Raw genomic sequence first — 22084 nt, 5'->3', positions numbered from 1 at the left:
AAAGATAGTTTATTTGAAACACAGCTGTGTCTGTGTTATTGTAAGTATCATCAGTGACTTATTTTGTCTTACATATGCAGAATTGAATACTAACAACAGAGATTAATATTTATTACTTGGCTTTTAACAACAGAGATTAATATTTATTACTTGGCTTTTACAAAAAAATGTTGCTGATCCCTGGTGTAATTATTTGGTGGTTAAAATGAGGTTCTTTACCACTATCAGCATTCTTGGGAACTTGTTGGAAATGTGCATTCCAAGGCCTACCCCAGATCAACTGAATTAGGAACTCTGGGATGGAGCTCAGCAATGTTAAGAAACATTCCAGGTGATTCTGTTGCACATTCAAGTTTGAGAACCATTTTTTTGGTACATAACTAAACTGCAGTGTGTTAGGATCAAGGAGGAGGGTACAGCTCTGGATTCCTGGGGAAGATCTGACAGTCTACACCTTAATCTGAACATGTTCACATTGTGCCTTCATCTAGGTCCAACTCATGCTTAGAATGTCTTTCCCTAGAGGAGCAGGGTGTGCTTTCCATTTTATTTATTTAATTTAATTTATTTATTTTGGATCCAGGAGTGCTCTACAACTGAGCTACACCCTCAGTCCTTTTATTTTTTATTGTGAGACAGGGTCTCACTAAGTTGCCCATGCTGGACTTAAACATGTGATCCTTCTGCCTCAGCCTCCCCAGTAGCTGGGATTACAGGTGTGTGTTGTTGTGCTCAGCAGAGGCCTTGTTTTTGATTCCCAGCACTGTCCTTTTCCCCCCAAATTGTACTAATCATGTAAGAATAAACACCTACAAACAAGTACTCACCTACATTTCCAAAATACTACTACAAAACTGTGTTCAAAGAAAGCACAAGTATGTTTAGCTTTTGATAGAAACCAATTACTATTTATAGATAATGTCAAAAATTTTTAAAAAAGTAAGCTAAAATAAGCACCTTTTAACTTCTAATCTGTTATAACTTTTCCCCCTTTCTGTGGTGCTGGAGATTAAGCCTAGGGCTCCCGCATGTATTCCAATACCAAGTTGTGGCCCAGCTCCTTTTCACTCAAATGTAGATATCTCATACATATCATGGCAGAGGAAATTTACCTAGTAGTGACATGAATAAGAGAACTTGCATTCACACCTAGTACTTTGCTTTTAAAAATTTTTCATTTTCAATGCAATTATAGGAAATACGATCTTCTTAATAGCTGTTGATTATCTGAGTAAACCACCAGGCATATTCCTTGTGATAAAATTAAATTAAGCAGGGAGGAAATTACTGAGAATTATTTAATGCTGGTATACCTTTTAAACAGTTAACTTTTAATATGCACAATGTAGTGCTCAGTGTCCTTAAGGAGCTTTTTACTGAGAGGGTAATAAGCTGTGGTTCTGGTACAGCTGTAGGATAATTTTTGATTATTTGAATCTGATATTGTTGGATGCCCAGATTTAATTTAGTAGGAAAAAAAAGTAGAACAGTGCAAATAAACTATGATTTCCTAAGTGAATCTTCTTGGCGTATAAAATTAATTCTATTATTTATTGAACACCCATAATACATCAAGCTTTATTCTGGATAATGTATAGACTTTCCACTTAGGGAACTTCACATCTCGAGGAGTTAATCATAAATTAGAGTACCAGTGGAATGCTAGAGCTGGCTTTGAGAGAGCATATTGTTAAATTTTCAGGAAGTTTGCAAGCCTGTGACATCCCAATGGTAGTTAGAAATTAGCCCTGATGAAAGTATTTATACCACGGACAGCAGCAACTGCTACAAATCAAGGCTTCTTTTCACCACAGCCTCCAAACAGCCAGTTGTTAAACAAATAGAGCACACCACTAGAGTAGAATCAGCGCCAAGCACTATGATAAATTCAAAATTACAAGCAGGGATATTGGCTCTTGGCTATTACAGACAATGTAATTCATGATGGAAATCAGTTGACGATTTTTCTCTTTCAATTAATTGTCTAATTAAGCATGTGTAGAACTCAGTAATTTGTGCTTACTTAAGGAATACATTCTTTGCCAATATGTAAACATCATTAACTTAAAACTAAAATAATCTCCTAAAATAAATTTCACTAGTAGGCCTTAGGGTTCTCAGCTAAATTCAATAATTGCATCCAGTTCTTGTTTCTGGAGGGGCTGCTTGTAGACAGTCCATTCAACTTCCTACTTGTCTGTGCCACCAGCCAATGGTATTTGCTAGTTGATGACATTGATTCACCCTGTGGAATGATGGTATTCAGTCACTCCATGCAGTGAAAGAAAATGGGGTTGAGAAAGATCTCCAAAGGTGTTCCATGAGGGGGGAACAGTCACTAAGGTTATTCTCTGTTGTTTCCAATAGAATTCTCAGTAAGATTGAGGAGAATGGCATTCAAATTGTGGATAGAAATTCTTGGCTGTCAGTTAAACTTATGGTGCTTCTAACAGTTTGAGAGAGCTACTCCACAGCATTTCTCTTCACATGAAGCCTCCCTGGGGTGGTCTGAAAGATTAAAATAATGTCTTTCACTCTCCTGAACATTCCAGGTCTAAGGCGTTCTTTCTCTAAGGGCCCGATTGCTATTTTCCTTCCATCACCATAAGGTCCATGCATCTCATTGCAGCAACTGTAACTTCACATTTCTCCATTCATTCCCTATTTCCACCTACACCTTTGGTCTGGAAAGGTCAGTTATAAGAAGGATAAGGAGATTTTGGAAAAGTTCCAGACACCCATTTCATTCCCTGTTTTGGCCTCTATAGAAAGACTGGGTGAGCAGTGTGCTCAGTTAAGGCATTATTACTCTTTTTGACTAGGACTCTGTTAACCCAACAAAGTATCAGGTGGCTGAAATGCTGAGATGAAATTTAGTTTGTATCTCCAGAATATCTTTTTTGTGAGTGTGTGTGTGTGTGTGTGTGTGGTGCTGAGGATTTAACCCAGACCCTTGTGCTTGCTAAGCATACTCTACCACTGAACTGTGTCTCCAACCATTAGAATCCTTTTTATGCCTGGTTGCTACAAAGAGGAGGATCGACCAGATTGGCCTGAGGTTGCTAATGGGGGGAAAAAGGTGTACAATGACCAGCAATGGTCATGACAGAACCCTGCACTTTCAAAATAGGCCTTTATAACCCACACCCCTTTTATTGTGAAAGCAGTTGAGATAAGATGATTCCTTTCTGGGAACAGCTAAACTACTTTTTACTAAGGTAAAAGTTACCAAGAGCTGATAAAAAAGGTAAATAATTTTTGAGAATGCCATTCTAATGCTCAATAATACTAGATGGCAGTGGATGGTAAAGAGGAAGAAAGGTTTATTGAATACCTTGATTAACAGCTTTTGTGCTATGAGATGGACCATTGTTGTATTAAAAATAGTCCAGAAAGCAAAAAAAGCCTCAGATTAATTTCAATGGCCTCACTATTGTGACTGGAGCCAGCTGATTATACTGGAACAGCATTACCATAACTTGAAAAAGTGTCAACTTTGGTAGACACACCACTGATATTCTGAGAGGAGGTCAAAGTTCAATATTGTCGGTTGTGAGCATGGGGGCCACATCTGTGTGTGGTGTGTCCTCTCTGACCATGAGACAGATGGGGCATTTTTTGGGCAGGAGTCATTTTTTTTTTTTTTTTGCTTGTAGTGGAAGTTTCTGCATTCAAAATATACAGTCCTTTATCTTGTGTTCTATTGTAATAACATGTGTGATGTCAGGACTGGCACAACTATGGGTCCAGGCAGCAATGGTAGCAATCTGAATGGTTCAGGCTTGATCAACAATTTAATTCCAATCATTTCCTCAGAGAATAAATTCTTATTGTGAATATCAACTTGAATTATTCAGATGGTTCAGTTAGTTAGCAACTAAAAGAAGTGTGTCTTGAATCTGGGAGTATGTAGCTTTCAAGCAGCAAACCAAACAGGAGGACCTCTGGCAATGGCCCAACTCAGTAATAATGTAACATATTTTATTATGGCCCAAGCTATGAGAATGGCTTTTAGATCTTCCTGCTGAGTTGTGCCTACATCTACTTTTGGTCCTTTGTATGTTAACTTTGGTTTTGAAAACCACAGAAGCCCAGTGAAGGTCACCAAGTTTCAGCTTAAGCAAATAATCAGTGAAGCTCAGACATTCAGAGGAGCCTCTGTGAATTCAAGTCCTCCCATCCCCCCCCCCATTTTTTTGGGGGGGGGGGAGACCAGGGATTGAACTCAGGGACACTTAATTACTGAGCCATATCCCCACCCTATTTTGTATTTTATTTAGAGACAGGCTCTCGCTAAGTTGCTTAGCACCTTGCTTTTGCTGAGGTTGTCTTTGAATTTGTGATCCTCCTGCCTCAGTCTCCGGAGCTGCTGGGATTATAGGCATGTGCCACTATGTCCAGCTCAAGGCCCTTTTGAACCAGTGGCTTTTCTTTAGTGGCAAAATGGCAAATAAAAAATTTCCTAAAGATTACTATCCTTTTTCATATAAAGCTCATGTCTTATTGGGGCAAGGATGTCTGAATTTTTTTTTCCTTTTTTTTTTTTTTTGCTGGGCAGGGGATTGAATCAAGGGTCTCAACATGCTTCAGGCAAATGCTGTACCACCGAGTTCCATTCCCAGCTCCTATATCATTCTGGAACATGCCACTTCCACCTGACAAATGAGGCTTGTTGGATCCTTTCCACTTTGTACGTCATTGAGTCCAAGTTGACCCACTTCAAAATGATTACCAGGCTGGAGACTCACAAGGCTGCCAGGGGTCTAGTGTCAGTTCCAACAAGAGCCCAGTAATAGGCTTAGCTGCTTTTCAAAAAGTAGCAGGAGATAGTGTGTCTTAAACCTTGAGGTGCACCTCTAAGTGAAGATTGTCTTTCCTTTCCAGAGCTTCTAATTGGCAAAATGACCTGTAACAGAGACTTATAGCTTAAAGGGTCCGTAGAGTTATGGGGCTCTAAATGTACTGCAGTTTTCTACATGCAACTTTTCTTAATCAGGGCAATCTCTGGCACTTATGAGACATCACAATCCAGGCATGGAGAACATCAATACCAATTACATATTCATCAATAATAATTCACTGTTGGCTTAATTTGTGAGTGTGTGCGCTGGGGATTGAAATCAGGGCGAGCACTCTATCACTGAACTACACCCTCAGCCCTGTAGTTGGCTTTTGTTCTTCTCTGTGAACTCTGTCCAATTCTACTAGCTAAATCCAATATCACTTTCTCCCCACCCTGGAACAAAGTATTGAATTGAATACAGACTTTGGTGCCTGTATTCAAAGGCATAAAAATTTGAGTCCTCACTACCCCTTCCCAACTTTGAAGTTCTACAGCATACTTGGTCAGATGTGGCCTTTGACCTCTCTTGGTGACCGGAAGACCTTGGTCCCATTCCCCTAGTCACTTTTCTCCATAAAGGAGCTGCAGTTAGGGTACAGGAAAGGAGGGGATCAAGGCTGCACAGAGATAGACTGTCTCTGAACTAGGAAATAAGAAGTATTTATCTTGAGTTTTGAGTGGTATTGTGGTTGTACACAGCTCAATGAAACAAACCAACATTTTTTTTTTCAGTCTAGACAAATTCCTGTATTAGTCAGCAAAGCTATTATTATTAGCGCATCTATTTTATTTTTGTGGACTTCTTGATTCAACAGCACTCCCTCCCCCATTACTTTTCAGCCACAGATATGGGGTTTATATTTTTGGTTAACTTGGGCTTGCAGTAGAAATTTTTATAAAGTAGTCTACATTAATCTAGGGCATTTATAACTCCATTGTCAAGATAATATGTTTTAAGTTCACATTTTGTTTCAATATAAAACTTAGGGATCTTTCCCAGGGCTGCAGGTCTGATTGCAATAATTATCTGGAATTTATTGGGTCTGTCTCATTGAGTCATTTCTTTTTCTTCAGGGGATCACCTCCATCAGCATGGTAAAGCCAAGCCTGGCAGTTTGAACCTGAATACTACTACTCAGTGATTCATTCATGATTTCCCTTGGGAGTTTTTCCCTTTCAGGGAAATCTCTCTGAAGGAGCCAAAACTCTATTATAGCAGCCAAAATCCACTGCCAAACACACACACACACACACACACACACACACCCCACAAAAATGAAGAGCTCAGATCTTTACCATCATCTCTGAATGGCTTTAAGATCGGCTTGATAGACTGCAGGAGGGGCCAAGTGGTAAGATGCTCTGGCTGTTGTCATTCTTCCTTAACAGGCATTATATTCTCTGCTTCTTCTCCCAAGAAATCATCCAAAATTTTTGCTCAGAGCCCTCATAAAGCCCCCTCCCTTCAAACTTATGCAGGTACTTTTGTCTTTAACTCTTATCTGAAAGGAGACATTCCTCCCCTTTCCCTGCCAGAATGAAATTTAATAGTCATTGTTACAATAGGGGCTGACTTGATGGATGGGTAGCATCTCCTCTTGCCCATCAGAGTTTTAGCCAAGAAAACCAGGTCTTTGAATCCGTCTTCCTGTTCTTTGTCTTGCAACTACCTTTTCAATTTCTCATTAATAAGCAATACAATGAAGGACTATTTATTGCCCAATTGAAACATGGAAGGTGTTAAAAACTTTGTAAGCAAGGAAAATTGTCTAGGTGTTGTACACAACATTGGTCAAATGAAATGTCAAGCATATATCATGGTTATTCCAGCTCAGTCCTAGTGTAAACAGCATGATTTAAAGAACATGATTAAAATAGAATGGGGACTGGGAGTGTATATAGCTTAGTGAAAGAACATACGCTGAGCACTTGGGAGGCTCTGGCTTCAATCCCCAGCACCTAAAAATCAAACAAACGGAAAAAAACCCCAAAAAACAAAACAACAACAACAACAACAACAAACTAAGGTTCTGAGCCATACCCTGCTTGTTCCAACCAAGGATTGAAGTTACTGTATGTGTATATGACATTGTCTCAATGAGGATCAATTTTACTTAATATTTACCACCTCTTATGTTAAAGTTAAGACAGTCTTGAATTTATGGGATAGAGCTATTTATTTTTTATTAAGCTAAATAATTGCTATTGTTTAGTTACAAGTATCCCCCCAAAGCTCATGTGTGAGACAATGAGAGAAAGTTTGGAGGTGAAATGATGGGGTTATGAGAGCCTTAATGTAATCAGCTCATTAATTCTCTGATACGGATTAAGTGGGGAACTGTAGGCAGGTAGGGTATGGCTGGAGGACGTGGGTTGATGGGGGTGTGCCCTTAGGGTAGATTTTGTGTGTGTTGAGGGGACTTCTGTCTTTCTACTTCCTGGTGGCCATGCCCTGAGCCACTTTCCCCCCAACACTCCTCCACCATAATGTTCTGCTTCACTTTAGGCCCAGAGCAACAGAGTCAGCCATCTATGGATTGAGATTTCTGAGAGCCAAATAAACTTTTGAGCCCCAAAATAAACTTTTCCTCCCCTAATTGTTCTGTGAAAAAGCTGACTAAAACAATAATGGATATTGCTCATTGTGCTCTTGAAGACAGTGCTCATCTTGTTATTATTATTTTTTTCTTTTTGTCTAACAGAAGAGAGATGGGATGATAGATAAAGCAGAGCTTCAGGAAGCTTGTAACCAGGCCAACTTGCATTTAGATGAGAATCTCCTGGACCAACTGTTTGACTACTGTGATGTGGATAATGATGGCCTGATTAACTTCCTAGAATTTGCAAATTTTCTTAACTGGAAAGACACAATGGTTCTCAAAGATTATGAAGAGAGGGTCATCATTAAAGGTATTTAAGTTGTGAAGATTCGCTGAATTTTTAACTGGAATTTTACATTTTCATTTTTTAGGTGCTCAGACCTTACTGACTTGAATATTATATAAAAGGGAAAAAATACACACATATTTTTATTTATTTGCTTGTTTACACATAGAATGTCTGTGGAAGGATAGTAAAGAATTTGAAAATGTGTATTATTTCCAGGAAGAAGGAACTGGGTGGCTGATGGACAAGATAGCAATGAGATTCCCTTTATTTTTTTATGTGATGCTGAGCTTTGAACCTGGACTTCAGTGCATATTATAGCAGTGTTCTACTGCTGAGCCATATATCCAACTTGAGTCTCCATCCCCCATACTTTTTTTTTTTTTTTGTATGAGGACTTGAACCCAGGGTGTTTTACCATTGAACCATATATATATATATATATATATATATATATATATATATATATATATATATATATATCTTGTATTTTGAGATAGGGTCTCACTAATTGCTGAGGCCGGCCTCTGAGTTGCAATTCTCCTGCCTCAGAATCTCCAGTTGCTGAAATTGTGCTATCAACTGAGACAAACTTTTTAAAAATGTATGTTTTTGTATGCTTTGAGTTTGGAACCAGGTATTATTCATCAAGAAAAATTAAAAGCAAAAAAAAAAAAAAAAAGCTTTGTAGGAACTCAAAATTTGATAGTTCCTCACAAAGCTGTTTGAAAACCATTTTCTTAAGAGTAATTAGCTCTCCTTACCCAGGAAAACTCAGTAGTGATATAGAATTTTACATAAGAAGATTAATTTTTAAAATTCTACACAAAAAGGAAAAAAAAAACCCACCATAATTATTACTTTTTGATTTAGATATTTTCAAGTTTACATGTTATCTTCTTATATCACTAGCCATATACATAGATATGCAAATGTGTGCATATATATTTTAAACATTTCTGTAATAACAATGAACATACCATTTTTATTTGGCTTTTAAAATGTAGCTTTTAAATTTCTGTGGAATGAAGAGATACTTTTATGGTTTCTGCAAGCTCCATTTTCAGTTCCCTCATGCTTATGTGTTATGATTTACTAAACCATTTCTTCACTCTAATTTAAGTTGTTTCCAGATATTTTAAAAGCAATATGGGTAATGCTATGATTATCATCTCTGGAAAAGCTTTCTGTTTCTAATTATATCTAATTTCTTATGAATGTTATTATTGTCTGTCCCAGAAGTAACTTATCTTTATTTTCATTCTGCTTTTCTAAATGATTCTACCAATTTGCAATTTTATCAGCCAAGGCTGTGAGAAGGTTTTACTCCAACCTTCAAACATTATTATAATTTAGTTGGTATATATAATGATACCTCATTTGCTTTAATTTTTGTAACTTGATTATTAGTAGAGAGGATTAACTTTTTAAAAAGGTTGTTTACAATTTTATTTCCCCTTGGAATGTCTGTCTGTTCTCTAAAAAGTGACTATGCCAGCATTTGGGGACAAGAAACAAAAAGAACTAAGGTTCTGAGCCACACCCTGCTCCACCTTTATTCCTGGACCATACCTTTCTGCAAGGCCAAAAACAAATTTTGGTTTCTACTGAGGACATGAGTGAGCCCTTACACAGTGTGTCTGGTGCAGCCTTTTTTTCTATCTATTCAGAAAGCAGCAGAATCTTCTTTACCCAATTGAGTTTTTATTTTGTAGAAAACAACTCTACCGCAATCCTCTCAGAAATAAAGAGGTGGGTGACATTTTTCTTCCTTCTTGGCACAACTCAGGAAGTAGTGGGGGAGAGCAAAAGCCTATTCTCAAACCAGATGGTTCTTCAAGTTGTTCCTGTTTTTGGATTCCAACTTCATTAGCTATTGTCAATGATGTTCTTGAGGATTTTATCTTCTAAAATTTTAGGGGGGAACCTGCAAGTTAGGGGCCAGTAGGCCCAGAAGGATCCCAGAAATGTTTTGCCAGAAATTTTCGTATGTTAAATTCTGTCTTACAGCTGACTTTTTGAGGAAAGGGGTGGGTACCCTAAGGCAGTGTTCTGAGGAACAAATTTCACACTGTCCAGATTTCTGCTTTTTGTTAGGTGGAGGAACAGGTTAGAGAATCTGGAACTCTGGACCTGAATGCTTTGGTGGCATGGATTAGGCACACTTTAAGGGGATGTGTCCTTTCTGTTTTTCCCATTTCCACCTGACTTTGATAATGGTGCACCACTCACCTCTGCTACTCTTGTGTGTCCCTGAACCTGTTGAGTCCTTTGGTGATTGAAACACCACAGTACCCTCTAGTGGTATGTGTGGAGTAACCAGATCTATGGAAAGGATATCTCATAAATTCACTCCTTAAATTTGAGAATTGACTTACCAAAGCAAATCTGTAAAAGAGTATATTGTCTTACAACTTCAGTTCTACATCAGATTTGTTTTTTCCTTCGGTGCTGGGGATTTAACTCAGGGCATTGCACATGCTAAGCATACAGGCTACCACTAAATTACACACTTATCCTGGCTTTTCTTTTATACACTGATTATTAGAGGCTAGTTATATAATCAGTTCCTGAGCTCACAGTGGGTTCTCACCACCTCTCTGGATGTTGTAATACGTATTTCCTGATCCTTCAATCAAGTATGCATTGAATATTCACCTCCAAATATGTCTTCTACCTCTCCCTAGGACACAGTTCTAGAAACAACTCCAGTAGACTAGAACAACCCAAGTTAATATGAGAACAAGTGCTTACTTGTGTGTTCTCTCTCTCTCTCATTTTCTTTCCCACCCTCTCTTTCTCTATTTTTTTTTCAGTGGTGGGGATCAAACTTAGGGCCTCTCCCATCTAGGCAAATGCTCTGACACTGAGCTATGCCCCACTCCTAAGCTCTAACAATAAATAAATAAGAGAAAAAATTACTTTTGATCTATCAGATTTGAAAGATTTATTCTAGAATAAAGTAAATGGAGTTGTGAGAGGAAACACTGAGCCATGTTCACATTATCTGGTGTAGGACATTGGGTGTTGGCATCAGTACTGGGTTCATATCTGCTTACTTTCCATTACCAGGAAAAAACTGAACAAGAAACTCATCTTGTTGCAGAGCAGCAAGAACCAAGTAGTAACATATTCCTGTATTCCTGTACTTTTCCCCCCTTGTTTTTCTTAAAGGTAAAAAACCAGATTGTGCAAATCCTGCTGAGGCTAACTTGAAAGAATCTGAACCAACTCTCCTGATAAAACCTGAGGATATTGTCTTAAAAGAACCAGGGAGCTCAAAAAAGATTGTCCGGACACTTCTGAGACCAAGTGATAAAGTTTCTAGCTACTATAAGACAACTTCTTCTGAGATCAATGCAGTTGTAAGAGCTGTCCCATCTATCTGTAAGTATGTCACATTATTTGGCAAGTTTCATGAGGATCAGAAGTATTCTTTTGTGTCTTTGCGTTGTCCCCAGACTCCCTCTGTATTAGACTATAAATTTCTTGAAGCCTTGGACCTTACATTTGACTCCATATTCTAAACCCTTAGGAACTCTCACATGTAAATGTTGGCTGAATTGCTAATGATGACTCAAGTGAAAAGATTCTTTATATATTAATGAAATTGAAACCCTTGTAGATCAGAACATTGAATGTTATACATTGTAGTAATTCAGGCTTAACCATGTATTTTAACACTTTCAAACCATGTGATTCTTTGCCTTCAAATAGTTAAAAGTTTTTTCAAGACATTTCTCTACATATTAAAACCCTATGTATTAGTTTGCTAGGGCTGCTGTAACAAAACACCACAAACTGGGTGGCTTAAGCAGCAGATTTTTATTTTCTCACAGTTCCAGACGCTAGAAGTCTGAGATCAAGATATTGGCAAGTTTGGCTCCTTCTGCAGGAGAACCTGTCCCATGCCTCTCCTCTAGCTTCTGGTGGTTTGTTGGCAGTCTTAGGCATGACTTGGCTTTTGCTACATCACCCTGATTTCTGCCTTCCTCTTCACATGGTGTTCTTCCTGTATGTATGTCTCTGTCCAAGCTTTTCCTATTGAATTAGGGACCTGTCACACTCCAGTACAAACTCAACTTAGTTATATCTGAAATGATTTTATTTCCAAATATGGTTATATTCTAAGGTGCTGGGGGTTGGAACTTTGACACATGAATTTTGGGAGAGAAAGATTCAAACCATGACACCCATATTTCAATTGAGCATGAATATTGATTTTTTAGAAAGTCTATTGGTCCAGATCACTTTCTTGAATGAAGGACAAGATGAAGGATTTATATATTTTTCTCATTGTTTTTTGTAGATGTGCTGTATATTTTAGTGTACAAAATCATGCCACATCCTTTATAATAGTGCTTTCCAATAGAAATATAAGTGATACCTGTAATCCTAGTGGCTCTGGAGGCTGAGGCAGGAGGATTGCAAGTTCAAAGTTAGCTTCAGCAACTTGGTGAGACCCGTGTCTCAAAATAAAATAAAAAAAAATGGCTGGGGATGTGGCTCAGTGGTTGAGCACCCCTGGGTTCAACCACTGGTACCAAAAAAAAAAAAAAAAAAAAGAAAAGAAAAAAACGTAATTGGAGTCATGTATGCCTTTAAAATTTTCTAGTACATTAAAAAAAAAAAGCCACATTAAGAAAGAAAATAGGGGTGTGGTGGTAGACACTGGTAATCCTAGATACTCAGGAGGATGAGTAGGAGGTCAAAAAGTTTAAGTCAAGCTTAGGCAGTATAGTGAGACCCTGTCTCAGAATAAAATAAAATAAAATAAAGGACTGGGGAATGTAGTTCCGTCATAGAGTGGTTTCCTAGTATGCATTAGGCTCTGGATTCAATCTCCAGTACTCCTCCCAAATGAAAACCAACTCCCTAAATTATTAAATTAACCAAACTATTAAATATTTTGCATTTTTTTTTCTTTTTTGAGGCAGGGTCTTACTATGTTGCCCAGGCTGGTCTTGAATTCCTGGACTCAAGGTCCCCTTCCACCTCAGCTTCCTCAGTTCTGGGACTATAGGTGTGCACCACCACACCTGGCTGCCTTTTTTCTTTTTGTACTAGAGTGTTTGAATTTTACTTTTATAACATCCTGCAATTCAGAATAGTCACATTTCAAGTGCTCAGTAGCCACATACGGCTGTGCCTAATGCCCATTTTCCTCCCTCATGGATTACCTAGGTTACCCCATCTTTGGTGTTCCAACTGTTCGATGTGATATTCCTGCCCCTCGAATTCGTCGTATCAGTGATAGAACTAATTATGGAGAAGAGGGCAATGCTTATTCGTTACTATATCCTACCATCTTTTCCCAGAAAGGAGTGTTTGAAAGAGACTTCTTCAAGACCAGATCAAAAGAAGAGGTACAGCAATCCCTTTGAAAGAAATGACGATTTCATATAACAAATATGGAAATGTTTGCTTATCAGTGACTATTATTTTCAAAAGTATAGCTTTTATATCATAAAAGTCTAGAGTATCCCTGATTATAGGATTTTTGATGAATAATGTTCAATTTGGTTTTGACATTCTAGTACAATTCAGATACCGTTCAGTAGTTAAATACTGTTCTTAGTTGGGAAAAGGAAAGCTCTGTCTCTTCTTGTGGAAGTATCCTTATGACCTTGGGCTTCTAACACCAAAAAGTAGTCACAAGAAGGGCCACTCTTCCACCCTTCCTGTCTACTGCTATTATATGTCCCAGATGATCTGAGGTAATCACTGATTTAAAATATTCTGTACTGTTGCCACACCATATATCAGACCATGTATCTTTTTCCCCGGCCTCAGAAAATGTGGTCCCTGTAGCACAAGTGATCCTTTGCCTACAGGAGTTATAAAGTGAGAGCCACCAGCTGGGTCACAATAGCCACTTAGGCACCAATGCCAGGCATGGACAGGGTGGAATCCAGGGAGTAACTGCCTCTTTTCATTATGTTCAGAGCTAGAATTGATAGGAAGAGACAGAGGATGTCTTTTTGGGACTTCAGATGAAGTGTTGACCTCTTAAAAATTTACAAAACACACACACACACACACACACACACACACACACTTTTTTTTCGGTACAAATATCCATAGTCTAAGATGTTATAAAAGATATTTTAAATATGAAATTTCAAACACATAAATCTTGGTGTGGTCTTAAAATACTTGTTTTTTCTAGATTGCAGAGATATTATGCAACATTGGTGTGAATCTTTCTGAAGAAGAATTTGAAAATGTATGGACTCTTGCATCAAAAAAACATCACAGAGGTGAAGTGTGCGTGGAGAACATCAGAAATGTTCTGGATGAGCTACAGCATGCAGACCGGAGCAAGTGTAAAACAACCTCATGATAATTTTGGAGTTTATGAATTTAAACAAAAGAATAGTTAAATCTGTGTCCATCTAAAATGTTTGACTCATGCAGATTTTTGAGATAATTCAGCAATCACTCTGATAGGACTCATATGCCTTCATGTGTCTTACTAATAAATGAGATTTGGGAATTTAAAATTTGTTGCTTTCTATAAAGCATCCAAGAACTTTACAACTTGATAAGTGCTTAAAGAGTTAACCTTCAGCTTCACCAAAGGCATAGTTCAGAATGATATTAGACGTTACATAATATTTAGGAGGCCTAAAAATTCCATACATTAAGTAAAGGTTGAAATTTGGTCTGGTTTTTGATACTATGTTCATAAAATTTTGCCCTCAACATTTCATTATTCTCATTAGGATTTATTATGAAAATAATCTTGGCAGACTTTTAGTCTTTATTAGCATCTGAGGAAAACAAACTTGTAAGGAGCAGAATTTCGATAGCACAAACTCAGGTTCCAAACAATTACATAATGGCTTTTTGTTCTTGATATCTTTCTGTGAGGAGAGAAACATGTTGTCCTTGATGTATCTAAAGAGGGCATAGCTCACCAACCATTAGATATAGCTTTAGAGGGTTTTCATAGCAAATTGTGCTGAACCATTCCCTCATGTCTAGGCTTTTGGTCATACAAATTTGATGCCCAAGCCAAGATGGGGTAGAGATGGTGATCTTGTGATATCATGTCAAATAGGTACCAGTGTGGGTTGAATCCACAATTGAAGCTTTGTCAGTAATAACTTAATTGATCAACTGGTCAGTAATGTGTGTTTTATCAGTATTTTTTTTCAGAAAAACAGGATCTTGACTTTTTAACATTTATTCTTTTTCATTAAAAAGTTATTTATCATTTAAATTTATTTATATGAAGGAACAAGTGAGAATTATAGCTAATGGAACTCTTCCCCCCCCTCATTTTAGAAAATTATCCATTATAGTTGTACATAATGGTGGGATTTATTGTTACATATTTGTACATGCACACAATATAACAATGTAATTTGGCTGATGTCACTCTGCAGTAATTCCCCTTTCCCTTCCCTTCTTCCTCCCCCTGGTCCCTTTCTCTCTTCTACTGACCTCCCTTCAATTTTCATGAGCATCCCTCCCATCTTTCTTTTCCTCTTAGTGGAGTTCTTTTTATATGTAAGAAAACATTAGGATTGGAGAGTAAGCATTCTCTCACAAACGTTTTCCAAATTTATGTTCTCTTGACCCAACTAGGCTTACACAATCAGCCTATAGCCAAGCAAGTATGTGGTCTTGGCCTTTGAGGAAAGGGATAAGCCATCTTTCATGATGGTCCTAACCCACTTTAAAAAAAATCAACTCCCCCTAGTCTCAATCTCTGTTCCTTTGTGTTTCCTCCTTGTATCACTGGTAGGCCATCTAGATTTTTGTCCCTGGTCGGATGTAAGATGGGTCAGAACTCTACATTTTCAACTTGAAGGTAACTGCTTACAAGCCCGAAAATTAGGACTGGAGGGTGTAGTTTGGTGTTAGCCTGCTTGCCAGCATGTGTGAGGCCTCAAGTTCAATCCCCAGTAGCAGAATAAAAGCAAAACCCAAATAAATGAAAAATAATTAACTTTCTATTCTATTTCTCATCCTAAATTATGCCTAGTCACATTGTTCAACAGTGTATTAAGGACTCTGCAGTGAGAATAAGTGATAGCATTAAGGATATTCTAGTAATAAAACATCAATATAGAGATGCTCAAAATTTGAATAAACTTCTTGATATTAAATTCACAAATTCTTCTCGCCCATTTAGATCTGAAGATTGAACTCAAAGGAATTTGAAAATAAAATAAAATTCAATGCCCAGTGAGCTAGGACATTCAAAGAAACAATCTTCCCCTTTCTGCATCTCAAGTCTCTATCCAGGAGCTTTGACCTGGGGAGAGGTGTGGTCTCTGTAGCAGCTGCATCCTGGCTGACTTCTTACTGGGATGACCTTTGTTCCATCCAACTTCCAAAGTCATATTCCCTTAACTCTAGGCCTCTGATGAACTTCCATTTTAGAAGGCCAAGATGTAATATGACATAAAAGATTTCTCAGCACCCACCATATTTAGGAAATAAGTCAATCCTCAACTCTGAGAGCAGTTATCCAGTGAAAACTGTTTCCAGAACCCAGTGCGTATGTCACCAAAGTCATAAGACAGACTATATCTGATTGAAGGAGGGAGATAGAGAAAATCACTCAGCCTCCCCAGGATGCTCATCAGCATGTTTGAGTTAGTTGGAGCCCATGACATATGGATTTAAATGAATGTGGAAAAAATGAGGTTAATCTTGGCATTATGCATTTACTATATATCTGGGCTAAAAATAAGTTTATGTAGACTGATTCCTTTTTTTTTTTTTTTGGGAGAATGGCCTTTGAGGCATTATTTCCTTCTTACAGGGTTTAGAAATTTGCAATAGCAGTGTGGTCATAACTGTCTATTCTGAAATGCCTGTCTTTCCCACTCAGCCTATTCAATGTCTCTAAATTTTTATTTTCCTTTAAATTTCTGTTGAGTGCCTATCTGTCTAGAAGCCTGCTGTCAATATTCTCTTGTGAGTTGGCACCTTCAATCCTGTGTCCAGGGGCTATTTTCATTGCTTCTTGCTTTGAAAATGCCTAGGATTCAGACACCTACTTCTTCTGAAGCTTGCTTTCTCCTGTGAATTTCTAAAGTGGCATGAGTGATGGGGGACAATCCTTGAATCACATAAATTAAGCTAAATGACAGTTTGTTCCATGATCTGAATGCAGGATGACTTTGGGATGATAGACTTCATGGGCAAGCCCTGTTTAAAAGTTTCAGCCTCACTGTGTGCTCTGTAGTATCAGGGTATTTGAATTAACTTGTCATTTCAAATTTTTACCTTCTAATATCTAGGTTTATGTACATGGAAATACTCTTTTTTCAAGAACTGGATTTTTGCCTCTGATGCTTCTCTTTAGATCTCTGCAATGCAGTCACTGCCATCATAGGGCGCACCTAGTGTTTTAACAAAAAATTTACAGTTTATTTGCAGCAGGCAGAAACCAGAGGCCTTCTCTTCCTGCGGTAGGCTAGTAGCTACTGTTAGCTGCCAAATGTCTGGCCCAGAATTTCACAAGGGCTTTCTTAGGACACAAAGGTTTTGCTTACTGTCTAGTCAGCTGGAGCCTTTATAGTTTATTTATTTTAAAAAATATTTTTAGTTGTAGATAGACACAATACCTTTATTTATTTATTTATATGTGGTGTTGAGGATTGAACCCAGTGCTTCATACATGTGAGGCAAGTGCTCCACTACTAAACTACAACCCTAGCTCTATCTATAGTTTATTTTTTAAATTAAAAATGTTTTTTTCAGTACTGAGGATTGAACCCAGAGGTGCTATACCACTGAGCTACACCTTCAACCCTTTTTATTTCTTATTTTGAAGGAAGTTCTCCTATATTGCCCAGGCTGGCTTCAAACTTGCGATCCTCCTGCCTCAGCTTCCTGAGCAGCTGGAATTACAGCTATGCACCCCCTGTGCCCAGCTCTAGTTTACCTTTAGTTAAGACCAGCATCTCTGTTGTTTGCTTGATGTCTTTTCTATGCAATCTTTTCACTGAAGCAGTTTTTAACTTGTGAACCCAACTAGCATGAAATGCAGGCATCTTTGACCAGGTTTTAGCAAAAAACCAATGGCCCTACTATGAAACCAGCCCAATTCTATCTCATGGACTACTGGAATAAAGCAGTCATACATGGCTATACATGATGTTCTGGAGGCTGTAAGGTACCTAAGCTAGGAATTTTCTTTTCACACAGAATATGAACATCTTGTGACACTTTTCTTACCTTTGGCTATATTAATAAAGCATGATGAACTGTAATTTCAATCAAGCTTCATGCCTTCCATGTTTTCTAACTCATCATTTAGTTTTCTCTACTATTTGTTACAAGACCACCCCTTTCCCAAATTGTATCGCATCAGAAACAAAATTGCTGATTTCTTGATTTTCATTTGTTGCAAATCATAGTCCCCAGCATGACACCGTCTCCCAGCCTACTGCTCTATGCATCTGAACCACAAAGTGTTATTATACTTAGCAATCTTGGTTTACCAATCAGACTCCTCCTGAGCAGCAAACTGGTAGTGATAGGTGTGAATAACAAATCTGTCATTCACTGGATTGATGACCTTGTGAAACATCTAAACTTATAAAGCTGTGGCTTCTTAATTTATAAGATGGAGATAACAATGGCTGCCTTCTCAATTTGTAAGCTAATTGTGTTGGTTATAGAGAGAAAGCCTATGTAAGCACCTAGCACAGTTTTAGCTCAATAAATATTAATCAAAAGGCCTAATTCAGATCTTAGCTCATCTCCTTTGTAAGAACCATTGTGTTCTCTGTTTATTAAAATAACCAGTATATTTATATCTTCTAGGTTCTTCATCTCTGTGATTCTTATTTTATTAACTGGATGTCTGCTGTTGACTTGAATAAATTTGACCAGTTCCTTCTGGTTTACTGCTCTTGGTAATTCAGAAATACTTATTATCTATTACTTGTTCTATGCTTTAAGCACAGATCCTCATTCCATTTTTTTTTTTTTAAAAACATGCATACACACAATCAGCTTGGATTTTTACTGTGATTGCTTTAAATCTAAAGATATATTTGGGGGAGTTGAAATTTTTTGACTTCTGAACAATAAGTATGGCATAGCCATGTATTTATTTAGCTTTTACTTATCATAGTAATGGATTTTTGTTTTCCATGTTGAGATATTATACATCTTCCATTATTTTTTTTTCAAATATTTCTAGGTATTGTTTTTAGTGTTGTGGAAAATGGTATCAATAGGATTCTTGAGGTAACATCTATGTACAGTAAAATGCAGCCTTGTCAGTGTGTCTCTCTGCATGTTGACAACCACATACATTGTGTAACTACCCTTACAAACACAATACTAAACTATTCTGGCCCTCCTCAAAATTATCTTGTGTCTCTTTATAGTAAACGTCTTTCCTGTGCCATTCCTACCCTTCGTAGCCACTCATCTCTTTTCTGTCCCTACACTTTTCCCGTTTTCAAAATATAATATAACTGGAATCATGGAATAGGTAGCTTTTTGAGACTGGCTTCTTTCCCTTAGTACAATGTTTTTGAGATCCATCCATGTTATTGCATGGATGAGTACTACCTTCTTTTTATTGCTCAGTACTATGTTTATCTATTTACCGGGTAAAGACACTTGAGTTGTTTCTAGTTTTTAAAAAAATTCTGAATAAAGCTGCTATAAATGTTCATGTATGGGTTTTGTATGAACATATACTTTCATTTCTGTTGAGAAAATATCTATGGGTAGGATTTCTGGCTGTATATGTTTATGTATATGTATATGTAAATGTAAAGTAATATGTTTCACTTTGTAAGAAACCGAAAGTCTGTTTTCCAAAATGGCTGCATCATTTTACATTGTCACCAGCAATTCAGGAATCTTTGCTGGCATATGGTGTCATCAATTAAAAAAAAAATTTTGTTTTTAGCCATTCTAACCAGTGTGCAGTAACAGCACAGTGTGGTTATGATCTGCACTTCTGTAATGCCTAATTTTGTGAGCATTTTTACATGGAATGTGCCATGCATGCATGGGTCTTCTTCTGTGTAAATTTCAGTTCCCATATTTTGCCTTCTTTTAAATTGGCTTATTGGTTTTCCTATTTTTAAGTTTTAAGTTTAAAAAATATACATTCCAGATACAATTCTTTTATCAGACATATATTTTGCAAATATTTTTCTCCTGTCTTTAACTCATCTTTTTATTCAACAGTGTCTTTCTAAAAACAGAAGTCTTAAATTTTGATGAAGTCTAACATCAATATTTTCATTTATGGATTGTGCGTTTGGTGCCTTTTTTGTGAAAGATTAGCCTAATTCACAGTTTAAAAGATTTTTCTAAGGATATTGAATTGTTTCAGCATTATATTTAAAAAAAGCCCATGTTGAAAGTGAATTAATTATCTTGGCACCTCAGCCACAACTCATGGCTTTATTTGAATATTTTTGTATTGGGTCTATCTATAGACTCTATTCTATTCTATTCTATTGACTAGGGTGTATATCCTTTCACCTGTACCAGACTTTTTAAATTAATGTAGCTTTATACTAAGTCTTAGAATCAGTGTGCATCCTACAACTTTGTTCTTAATTCAGAATTCACTGGACATTTCTAGTTATTTTGCTTTCCCCCCTCCATTTTAGAATCAGTTTATCAATTTCTACTTGGAAATTCTGCTTGGATTTTGGTTGGGATCATATCAAATTTATCAGTCGGGGAACTGACATTCTATAATAAACTTTGCTCTAACCCCAGCCTCAAACCACCAATTCTATGTTCCTTCCTTTATGGTATATGTTCAATTTCTGGAATATCTGTAATCTAAGAATACCTCTTCATTCACTGGCATTCTCCTTATAGGGTTTCAACTGTCCTTTTGATTATTATTCCAGCTTCTAGTCTTTTCTCCTTTTATTCTATTCTATACAACCTTCCATTAGTATACCTAAAGACTTTCATTAGTTTGCTCATTTTGTAGCTAGTGAAGTGTACATTATTAGCTTAGCATTTGAGGCCCTATATATTCTTCAACTACTACTGTTCCTTTTTTACCACATTTCATAACACTCCTTTTATTTTATTCTTTGCTTCTGAAAACAACTGAACTACATGAACTACATGGTGTTCCCATGACTGCTACCCACCGTGCTCTTAACTTTGATTTTTTTTTTCCTGGAAATCCTCCATCCTCCCTACACCACTGTCTACATTTATAGATGCTATATATCCCTTCAGGAGTAGTTCAAGATCTAATTCTACCACAGACCGTTTCCAGAATTATTTTCTAGTTGAAAATAATCTGGGGGCCAGGTGTGATGGCACATGCCCGTAATTCCAGCTACTCAGGAGGCTGAGGCAGGAAGATCACAAATTTGAAGTCAGCCTCAGCAACCTAGTGAGACTTTGTCCTAAAATAAAATGAGAAATAGGGCCTAAGTGACTAAAGAAGGTGAGGTAGAGAACAGGATTATTGAAAAAGAGGAATTCAAGCAGTGAAACATCTGGTGTTAAGTAGATGGATCACCTACACACACACACACACACACACACAGAAGAAAGGTGTAGACCCCCGTTAATTATTCCTTTGAAATATGATGAAAGCAACACACACTATCATTTTAGAAAATATATATACATATATGCTTTTGATCATGTAGTATTCAACCTTTATTATCACCTCATGGATGGACCTCTAGACCCTTAAAGTAGCATTAGTTACAAAATTTAAAAATTTTTTACAGGAAGTTTTGCTCTATATCCTTATCTCCTATCCATGCCTGCAGGCATCAATGTGACTAATCATCACTAATCTGTGCTTTGGTTAAATATTCTTTTTGAAAGAATCTTCTGTGAATGGAGAGACAAAGAAAGGTGTTTCCCCATTTTCAACGGTAGGGGGCACCCTAGCATTTCCAAACTTAATGATGGAACTTGGCTGTGCTGAATAGCTGCAGCCAGCTCAGTAATACTTTTTGATATAAAGAGAATACTAAACTGGAGGAAGGAGATTGTTTACCCTGTACTTTGCAAAATCCAGGGCTATCCAGGTAGTTTCTACTTTTCTTACGTAGTGGCAGTAATGGGAAACATTTCAAATAGTAAGATGGAGGGGAAGTTTGGATCATGAAGTGGCATCTCTTAGTAAAGCAAGTAAAGCAGTATGAAATAGTCTAGTAAGAGATAAATAAATATCCAAATATCATCACCTAGATTATGTTTCTACAGTGTTCATGAGAGCCTATTAAACCGATAAAACTTTAAAAAATCAGTTTCCTAGCCCAGGCAAATAAATTTAATACATTTTATTCACAGCATAGCTAATAAACCAAGAAACTTCTTGGAAATGTTATGTGAGCCAATAAAGGGTAATTTTATTTTATGTAATAA

The 22084-nt window shown here is 37.2% G+C and overlaps 1 protein-coding gene across 1 annotated transcript in view; it reads left to right on the top strand.

Moving 5' to 3' along the window:
• Efhb (EF-hand domain family member B) overlaps positions 1–14072 on the top strand; it is a 46863-nt gene extending 32791 nt beyond the window's left edge. Inside the window, exons 10-13 of the mRNA XM_027923182.2 lie at positions 7546–7753; positions 10904–11116; positions 12914–13095; positions 13899–14072. Of these exons, the coding sequence (XP_027778983.2) occupies positions 7546–7753; positions 10904–11116; positions 12914–13095; positions 13899–14072 (777 nt within the window). The remainder of the gene's footprint in view (positions 1–7545; positions 7754–10903; positions 11117–12913; positions 13096–13898) is intronic.
• Positions 14073–22084: the final 8012 nt, after the last annotated feature.

Source organism: Marmota flaviventris, chromosome 1, assembly GCF_047511675.1.
Source record: "Marmota flaviventris isolate mMarFla1 chromosome 1, mMarFla1.hap1, whole genome shotgun sequence".
Classification (NCBI taxonomy): Eukaryota; Metazoa; Chordata; class Mammalia; order Rodentia; family Sciuridae; genus Marmota; species Marmota flaviventris.
Note: the sequence above shows the minus strand (reverse complement) of the source record. Positions and strands in the feature narration are given on the sequence as shown.